The sequence below is a fragment of the Panthera uncia genome, chromosome B1 (assembly GCF_023721935.1).
Source record: "Panthera uncia isolate 11264 chromosome B1, Puncia_PCG_1.0, whole genome shotgun sequence".
NCBI classification, from domain to species: Eukaryota; Metazoa; Chordata; class Mammalia; order Carnivora; family Felidae; genus Panthera; species Panthera uncia.
Genome location: NC_064811.1, coordinates 170022177 through 170032202, shown reverse-complemented (window position 1 = coordinate 170032202; position 10026 = coordinate 170022177). Strand labels below are relative to the sequence as shown.

At 49.5% G+C, this 10026-nt stretch overlaps 1 protein-coding gene across 1 annotated transcript in view; it reads right to left on the bottom strand.

The window, feature by feature from the left end:
• Positions 1-1478: 1478 nt before the first annotated feature.
• The window catches only part of DPYSL2 (dihydropyrimidinase like 2), a 72493-nt gene continuing 63945 nt past the window's right edge, over positions 1479-10026 (bottom strand). The window contains exons 12-14 of the mRNA XM_049631621.1: positions 6828-7007; positions 5829-5994; positions 1479-4492 (exon numbers count right to left, since the gene is read on the bottom strand). Of these exons, the coding sequence (XP_049487578.1) occupies positions 4401-4492; positions 5829-5994; positions 6828-7007 (438 nt within the window). The 3' untranslated portion in view covers positions 1479-4400. The remainder of the gene's footprint in view (positions 4493-5828; positions 5995-6827; positions 7008-10026) is intronic.

Below are 10026 nucleotides of genomic sequence, written 5' to 3'. Positions count from 1 at the left end.
TGTTTATTTATTTTTGAGACAGAGAGAGACAGAGCATGAACAGGGGAGGGGCAGAGAGAGAGGGAGACACAGAATCTGAAACAGGCTCCAGGCTCTCATCTGTCAGCACAGAGCCCGATGCGGGGCTCGAACTCACGGACTGTGAGATCACGACCTGAGCCAAAGTCGGACATTTAACTGACCAAGCCACCCAGGCACCCCAAAAAAATTTTTAAAATATTTTTATTTTTCCTTTGCTTTCCTGCTCTCCGTAGAGCACCCGCTCTCCAGCTGTCCTGCAATTCCCTGCTCATATGGATCCAAGCCTCCTCCCCGAACCTACTTGGGCCTCTCCAGCCAGTGCGGACAGCCTTAGGCTGGTTGTTTGCTAGGGGTTGGGAGGCACTGGGTGTCCACAGGAACCGGGGTGTCCACAGGCATGAGCATGGACTATGGGCCTGGGACGTCTGTTCTTATCAAAGGTCCTAGAAACCTGTTCTTATCAAAGGTCCTAGAAAGGGTGAGCCTTCTCATCCCCCCCATCCTGGGCAGACTCAATGCTCTGGCACTACATACAGTGAACACACTAGAAGGGTCAACCCTGGACACGCGACACTGGGCAGAGGGGTCCCCGTGATTGCCAGCAGCGCGGAGGATGGGGAATCTCTGTTGTTCTTCTGAGGACTAAAGGATCCTCTGGCCATATTTCTCTTTTTCGCATTTTGTTGCCGGAACACTCAGAGCTCCCCCTTCCAAGGTGACAACCTCATGACGGGTGGGTGGTAGTAACCCCACTCAGGCCTTATCTGGTGTTTTCCTCCTCTTACTTTCCCTTCCTTCAAACACTCTGGCTAATCAAGCTTTGGTATAGTGCATATACTTTTGTGAACCGCCTCGCATCCTCTTTGGACAGGGCTGGATAGAAAACAGAGAAAGGAAGAGAACTGTCCTCGCAGGATGGGCCTGAGGAGCCCCGAGCACACACCCTCTTCATTCAGTGTCTTCAGAACCAATATACCAGTGCCAGTTACAAGATAACTGTAGGAAGAAAGTAGCCAGGCTGCCCACTCTCCCCTCCCCACCCCCCTCCCGCTCAATTCTTGGCACCTGCTTTGCAGTGGACGAACGTGTACTTTGCATCCCGCTTTCCTGCAAGCTCTTCGACTGAGCTTTGGATGCGAAGGCAACGCACCCTAGTCTCTTCCACGCCTCCTTGCAGCTTGAGGGTTTTCCAGGGTGAACCAACTACATGGGTGAGAGAGCCCATGGGGCACCACACCCACCTCTAGGGTCCTCCCCAGATTCCGACTTCCCAACTTGCGTTTGCCACTTCATTCCGGAGGATCTCGTGCCCTCTCTAGGGCGGAGTCTAGCCAACTAAACTGGTAGGGTCACCGAAGTAAGGCCAAAGATGCCCCTGAAGGCCTCCGGAAGGGAAGGCTGCTGGAGGGCGGGGCCAAGCAGCTGCCTCCTTGAACATCTCGACACAGACACACCCCTGAAACAACCACATTTTGCTTTATTAGGCGTTCCATGGTAATATAACACAGAGTTCTTAAGGAATAATAAACACGAGACTTTTTTTTTTTAACCATAATTATTTTGCCATTAAGACAGTGGTTACAAAAAAAAAAAAAAAAAAAAGGTACTCTCCTGGCTACACACATTATCGGCTTCAGCACTGAAAGTTCCTCCACTCATGGGTCACAATCACAATTTCAAGGATTAAAAACCATCTATGTATTAAGTCCTACACTGTTTTAGAGCATCAAGTCACTGCAGTTCTTCAGTTCGGAGACACTGTCCATTTATTTTCGCATTTACATATGACATTCATTTAACAGACACACAAAGCAAGCCAACAGATAAACATGCTTCCACAGCCTGCAGACATCTTCAGGTTTTAAGCGGCTTCAAGAAAACAACCAAAATAACCAAAATCGCCATGACCTGGTACAGGAAAAACAGGAAGACCCAAGCGAATACTATAAGAGCTGCAAGTGTTTCTTAGAATGGAAAAAAAAAAAAAAAAAAAAAAAAAAAAATCCGACTTGTTCAAATTTCCTCTAAGTGCAGGTGAGATTAAAAAAAAAAAAAAGCAAATATATTAAGTTAACCAATTATTCTTTCAAAGTGCAGTTTCCTTTTAAAATAACAAATAAACAACAACGACGAGAAACTATACCCCCCCAGCAGAACCCCCAAAGGCAAAACGTGTGGGGACACCAGCGTAATGAGGGAACGACCGACCTTTTTTGTGTTATGCTTTACAAAAGCAGATTTGGTTTGATCAAAGCCTGCAAACGTGAGTGTCGCTTAACAGAACCTGTAAACGCGATCGGGGAAGGAAACGCAACACAAAACAGCAAAGACAGGGATGGGCACGAAGGCAGCTTGAAGGAAGGGTCGCTGAGAAAAGGCAGGGACGCAGACACGAGGTCACCTGCGCACTCTGTGGGGGGGGGGGCGGGGCACGTTTGACTTGTAAGGTTTTCTCCCCACAAGGGCTCTGACGGGGATGCTAGCCTTTCATTCAACAGATTCTTCCCCTTGCAAAGGAAGGTGCACTTGAAGTCAAATCTCCCCAGGATTATCCGAGTTTAGTAGGCTTCCCTGTACAGTAGCTCCCCCTTATCTGTGGGCTTGCTTTTCAAGGTGTCAGGAATTCGGGCTCAACCGAAGGCCAGAAGCAGGTGATCCTCTGATGTCCCGTCCAAAGGTCAGTAGCAGCCTGACGCTCCGTCACACGGCCTACGTCCTTCACGTCCCTTCATCTCCTCACATCACAAGAAGGGTGAGTACAGTGTAACAAGGTATTTTCCGAAATAGAGACCACAGTCACATAACTTTTATTATAGTGTTACAATGATCCTATTATTAGTTATTGTTGTTAACCTCTTACTGTGCCTAATTTATAAATTAAACTTTCTCACAAGCATGTATGGGGGGGAAAAACATAATATATATATAAAGCTCAGTACTATTCGCGATTTCAGGTATCCACTGGGGGTCTTGGAATGTGTAGAATGTCTACACAGGGGAATGTCCCCCCTGTGTAGAAGCGGGGGGACTACTGTATTGCATGGTATCTTCCAGAAGAACTGAACAGGAAAAAATAATATTTTTTTTGCCCCAGAGCGAGAAGCCCCAGTGTTCTCTGGAATCCCAAAAGATACTTCGCTGGGAACCAGCAGGTCCCAGGGTCAGACCCCCAGCAGCTCAACACGTCTGAGCCGGTGGCTGGCCTGGGGGTGATCTGCTCACTTGGGTCATGGGGCTCGATTTACAGATTTGGCCGTGTCTTTTTCTTTAGCTAGTTAGCATCGCATGGAGGAAAAACTTACGTCCTAAAGCCTCAGGTTTCTTCAACCTCTCATTACTGTTTGAGGTTCTATTCTGAGCCCCCAGGGGAGAATGTGGGGTAGCTCAGCCCTTCGCTGCACCTAGAAGCATCCGGAACTCAAACGCATATCCTGGTGGTGGCGGGTGGGTAGCACCAGTCGTTTATGGACTAGGACAGCACATTACTATGGTTGCAATGACAAAACCCTTCTAGGCAGGTTCTGATGACCACCGCAAAACAGTAGATCTGGTCATTTGAAAAGACGACGGGGGATGGAGAGAAAAACATGGTCTCAGAGACAAGGGCTGGAGGAAACACAAAGAAAGAGACGTAAAAATAGTCATGAGCAAAAAAGCTACAGAGGGGGAGCACGAGAGAGAGACAGAGAGGGAAAGAGAGCAGAAAAGACGCTAAGGAAGAAGAGAATCCTCAAAAAAATGTAATCTGCAGCAAAAGCTAGGCCAAAAAGAAAACCTGCCTTTATCAACAGTTGACCCAGAAGACTATGGAATGCAGTGTCGACATTTTGGAGCCTCTCAGGGGGGATATGCGGAGTTTGCCAACCACCCTGAAGAGCTCGATGGTTACATAATTGCATCATTAGGATGTCCAGTTCAAACCCCTTGTATTAATATTGAATTAGGCTTCCCAATTTAGTATTTAAAAAAAAAAAAAAGACAACAACGCTCTCCCCCCACCCCCCCCCCCCCACTCCCCCCCCCAACGAAAAGGAAGATGAGAACAAGTACAACAGAGCTTGGAGATGAAAAACGCCCTCGTTGTGATTCGCTTTGTGTCACATGTCTGAGTGTTGGATGCGGTTCCGTGTATGGGGTTGGTGGGCAGACTTGGGTGTGATATTTGTAGATGTATGGGGAAGTGGGTGAGCAAAATCAGTGACTCTGGGTGAGGGACGGAGTGCAGGGCCCGAGAGGGAGCCCCATGAACTGGCTGCCCCACAGTAACTATCACAGGCTCTTAAAAAAAAAAAAAAAAAAAAAAAAAAAAAGGAAGGAAGAAGTCTCAGAATGTCCTCAGGTGTCCCATCCCCATCCCCAAGGAAGTTGCGGCCGGACCTCTAGCCCAGGCTGGTGATGTTGGCACGGCCACCAGGGGGAGCCACAATGCGCTGGGTGGTGCGGCGGGGAATGTTGTCATCAATCTGAGCACCTGGAGAGGAGACAGGGACAAGGGGCCGTGGTCAGGGTCAGAAACAGTCCCACCAACCGTTCCTGCTTCACGCCCGAACAGCACAGCCCAGGAGAAAATGGGCCCGGCCCGTACTTGCAGTAAACTACATATAAAAGAACACCGTTTCAGCTGTTGATTGACTGAGACTACATCCTGCCCCTAATCTCATTAGGCAAATTAAGCGTGGCTTTTCTGAAGGTTTCGAGAGCCTTCTCCCTGGCTTTTTATTCCCCTAACTCTGTATGTACCTCTGCTGTAATGTGCTTCCTGAGATGGGAATGGCCTGGTGAGATAAAATAGAAACATCATTGGGGCGCCTGGGTGGCTCAGTCGGTTAAGCGTCCAATTTCGGCTCAGGTCATGATCTCGCGGTCTGTGGGTTCTGTGCTGACAGCTCAGAGCCTGGAGCCTGCTTCAGGTTCTGTGTCTCCCTCTCTCTCTGCCCCTCCCCTGCTTGTGCTCTGTCTCTCTCTCTCAAAAATAAATAAAAGTAAAAAAAAAAAAAAGAAATGTTATTATGCCCGTTTCACTTTCTGAGAAAACTAGTAAGGTTGGTTATTTTTTAAACTTTTGAAAACTGGTAAACCATTTAATGGCATACACGGTGACTCTCTGAAAACCAGCACTACCCGACAAGAAAAAAAAAAATCTACCGAATTAACTGTTTCTTTAGCATGCCATAGCATAGAGATCTGAATACTTATCTGGGGCTCAGGGAGCTAAAGGTGGAAGGTTTCTAGCCATGGGCCAAAGGAAGGGGCTGGAAGTTTCAAGTAGGAAACTTCCTGAACATCTGGACCTCTTCCTCTCACCTTCCCTGACATCATTCGCTTTCCCCGAACTAACGACTGTTATATTAATGACTATGTATATTAACTCATTTAATCCCCAGCCCCATGAGGCAGCTACTACTCTTACGCCCATTCTCCAGATGAGGGGCCTGAGGCACGGCTGCATCTGGCTACAAAGTGAAGCGATTCAAACTCCAGAATGGTACCAGCTGAACTACGAGAATACACTGTACTCGTGGGGGCGAAGCGAGTTCCAAAATACCACAACACCCTCTGTCGGGATGGACACGAGACTCTGGAGAAATGTCCTCTTAATACACTGGGTTATATGTACACGGAGAGTATGCGTCAGGACACAGGTGACAGAAACTCATGTGAAGATCCTGAAACGCATCTGGCCATTTCATGTAAGTTACACCTCCGGGGATATTAGTATCTCTCACCCACATCATTCTGGATTCTAGACTTGCTTGCTCCACTCATGTGGCCCTGCAGAACAGGGCCCCGACACGCCATAACCGTACCAGACAAGCTGAATCCAGACTGGTGCAGGTTCCGGACAGGAGGGGCCTGCTGCTTGGCAGGAGACGTCTTGGCCGAGGAGGCTGGGGTGACTGTCTTGGGCGTCACGGACACCTCGCACACGGGTCCGTCGTACAGGCCGCGGGGAACCCCTCTCAGTTCTGCCAGCTGCAAAACACAAGGGCCCGTTAACTCGGGCCACATTCACAGAGGACATCTCCCACGCACCTCTCCTAAGAGGGAAGGAACAGCAGTCGGGACGGGCCTGTGAGATGTGCGGACGGCGGGCTCCCCTGACAGGCACATATGGCAGGGACAGAGGTCAGCGAGGAGCCAGCACCCACGGCTCCAGGCCAAAGCTCCCCCAAGGGGGACCGTGAGTAGCTGGTTACTCCACAAAAACCGACTAACGTTTCTTACCATTTTTTCCCCAGGAACTTTAACTCACACCCAAGGCAGAACCCCTAAGCATGTTGTAAAGAGGATGTGCTCTCTTAGTTAAGATCTGGCCCCCAACTTCCTTTTCAATCTCACCCTCCCTTGAATTCCCTCGCAGCTCCATCCATTCCCCGCCTCACCGTCCCCAAGCACCGGTGCTGTACGATGCCCTGAATACACTGTACATTTTCCATGCTCATGACATTCCAATTCCCTTGTCTCCCTTCTTTGACTTGTCAAACTCCTACTTAACCTTCCAAACCCAACTCAAAATGCCCTCTCCCCATGACACTTTCCCCATGACTCCACAGCAGTGGCTGCCTCCTCTGAACCTCCTACTCATCACAGCACATACCACATCATACTTGATTCTGGCTGGCTTAGACATTCCTGACTCATCCGCTGGTATTCCGAACTCCAGAAATAAAAACATCATGCTTCCCTTTATCCCTGAACCATCCCCTCCCCCGCACCCATCTTGATATTCTAACTCGAAGTGTAAGCACTTTTGGAATCAAACTTAACCCATAATAAAAATAATTCGTAAGATCAGAGCTACTCACTCTGCTCCTCGCCTTGATACGCTTGTAAACAAAATCAGGGAAGGGCTTCCGGGGGATGTAGCGCCCAGAGCCTTCGGTGACATGAAGGGTGCCATCCTCCAGGACGATCTTCCCCTGGCTGATGACCACCAGTGGGGAGCCACGGCACTCCATGCCTTCAAAGATGTTGTACTCAAGAGACTAGGGAGAGAGAGCGCATAAACTTTAGCGGACTGCCTGTCGTCCTGGTGAGGTTCAACCAGTCTGGGGGCGCCCCCTGCTCCGTATCACGCAGATAAAAGAAAGGCCCAGAGATGAAGTCCTGTCCCGACTGGCCACCCCAGCAGGCACTCAACCTGTCTTGATTTCCCTGTCTAGAATATGGAATAATCTTTCCCTACTTCTCAAAACTTTGGGGGAAAAACAGCTGGAACAGAAAAACTGTATGGAAAAGCGTGAAGGTTTGCAAATGCTACACAAACGTAAAGAAAATGATTCCTTGCATTAGCAGCGGCTCTGTCCTCATGGACTCAAGCCCCAATCAGGTTAAAACCCAAAGGCTTTCTCTGACCAAGTTGCAAATTTCATTTTGAGATGAGCATCCATGAGCTGGCTTTCCCGGTTTTCCAATCTGTCAGGGATGTGGTTACACTGCGGTCCCTGAACGAAAAGACCGTGGCAACTCGGGCCATGCCTCCAATAACATGTTTGAAGTCTAGCTAACTTCTAGCTAACTTGCAGCGATCCTTCTAGCTTCAAGTTTTGCAGTGACCTCTCCGTGTGTCCTGGAAAATACGCAGGAACTTGACGTGCATGTGAGTTTGTTCTTGCAGAACAAGGCAACGGAAAAGGGGAGGCACTACTCTTACATGTCACAGTCCCATCCCGTGGCTTCGGCTCACCCACTGCTACTTATCCACAATGCCCCGCGCTTCTTCCTGCCTGCCCCGTGCATCAGTACAAATGGCCATGGCCGGAGAATCAACAGGCAGCTCTCACCTCAAAAAGCAGCCCGGCCTTCTAGAGAAGTCGGACCAGGTTATCAGCACTAAAGGAGTCAGTCTGTGAATGGAGAGCAGTCACAGGATACTGCAGTTCAGGAGAACATTTCTGTTTGGCACAGTGGCTAGGCAGTGCGGGGAAGCGCCCGGCTGGCCTAACAGCTCACGTTCAGTGTCAAAATGCAGGGGTGTTGACTGAAAACTGCAAGGAAGGGGGCACCTGGGTGGCTCGGTGGCTTAAGTGTCCCTCTCTTGGTTTTGGCTCAGGTCATGATCTCACATTTCATGGATTTGAGCCCCATGTCCGACTCTGTGCTGACAGCATGGAGCCTCCTTGGGATTCTCTCTCTGCCTCTCTCTCTCTCTCTCTCTCAAAATCAATAAATAATTATTTAAATATATATATATTAAAAAAAAAACAAAACCCTGCAACGAAGGGCTGTCAGCACTGCTCTGAGACTCCCATGGAAGGAATCCCGTGGAAGCTACCCAAGAAATAAGGCAGAGGCACCTGGGGGATGGGGAGGGGGCTCCACACATGCATTCCGGGACCAAAGTGTGCGCCCTAAGCCTAAGACTGTCTTCCATCCCTGAAATCAGTATCAGCAACAGAGCTGTGCAACCTGTCGGCCTCGATGGAACTGGGCTCTTCCAGCAGGATCCTTGCTTTCCCCCCTGGCCTGGGGGATCACCCCACTGGGGCCATTTTACATTCAGCGCTCAGCCTGACATTTTCCTAGACCATGCCGGCGACAGGAACTCGGACCACCAGCTTGCCGGAGCACCAGCCTTCAGCTCATCTTCTCAGCAGACACTTTTGCCTGCGAAAGTTGAGGCACGCCAGATTCTCTGCTCCCCCCTTTCTCCACGGCAGATCCAGCTCTCGCCCAACCTAGGCGACACACAGGCCAGCCCTCGGTAGCACAGTGTATCTGCAGAGGAGCCTCGTGTTACACGCCTCGTCTTGGCGTGTTTTCTCTCACAGCGGTACGTAAACTCAGGGAATCCCTCCAAATCGGAGGCATCTTAGACTGGGTGCAGTCCAGGCCCTGTGTGTGGGAACTCTGAGCAGGGTCGCTTGAATCCTGCCTCAGAACTCGTTTCTTCATCTGCCTCTCTCCCAGGGCTTTCGTGACGGTGACCACACACAAGGAACCTATGTGCGTAGATCATGTTGTCAGAATCCTATCGTCTCTGAACTGACCTCTGACGGGGTGTGCGTCACCATCTGAGGGCATTAAGCCCTACCTCTTCCGGGTCACTCCGCAGCTAAGTGTCTACACTCTAACAAGCTCCTCTTCTGCCTTACCGAAAGACTGGGGACAGCTCTGGACACGGGGCCATCCATCCGCCCTGGGTTCAGATCCCAGTCCTGCCACACACCAGCTGTGTGACTCTGGACAAGCCCCTTACACTCCTGAGATTCAGCTCCTCGTCGACCAGGGACAAAACCTGCCTCACAGCACTGGCACCAAGATTCGGTGAAATAAAATGAACAAAAGCATCTAGCACGTTACTTGGCACAGACCAGGCATTTAGGAAATGTTCACTCCTCCACAGCCTGTTTTTGTTTTGTTTTGTTTTTTTTTGGTTTTTTTTTTTGTCCTTTCCCAATAAGACGGCGAGTTCTTCAGTTTCAAAGCCATCATGAGACGCATACACTGAGTTTAACTGCCTGTAAATGACTGATCACAAATGCCTAGAAGGGCTTTCGGCCATGTCTCATTTTCGCAAGATGGGAAGAACCAGCCCCCTGACTCTAAGTGACTTAAAATGAACAAGCCCAATGGTTCAGATCACAGCTTAGGGGATACAGAAATTACCCTCTGTCAAACCACGAGGCAGGGAGGCTTCGCTGTTCACCAGGTAGAGACATTTTTAACCCACATCCACCCTGGCTCCCTAAAATAACTCATCTGGCTGGATGCCTGAAAAATCCAAGCAGAGGCTTAGCAACAGGGCCCTCAATGATAGTTAGCTAAATGCTCCAAATTAAAGCTAATTAGCCCAGTGGTATGAAACACTGTATTACACAGGGAAAGCCTCTCATTTGTATTTTCCTGGATGATTAAGGCTGCACAGATGTGCTTAGTATGGACCCTAAATCAGGTGAGGGCAGAAAAGAGGCGCTTTTCTTACGTGGGGTTGCCTGGAGGTAAAGGCAGGCCAGTGCTGTTGCTCTGGAAAAGCGAATGTGTGAATGGCAGAAATCTGTCTTC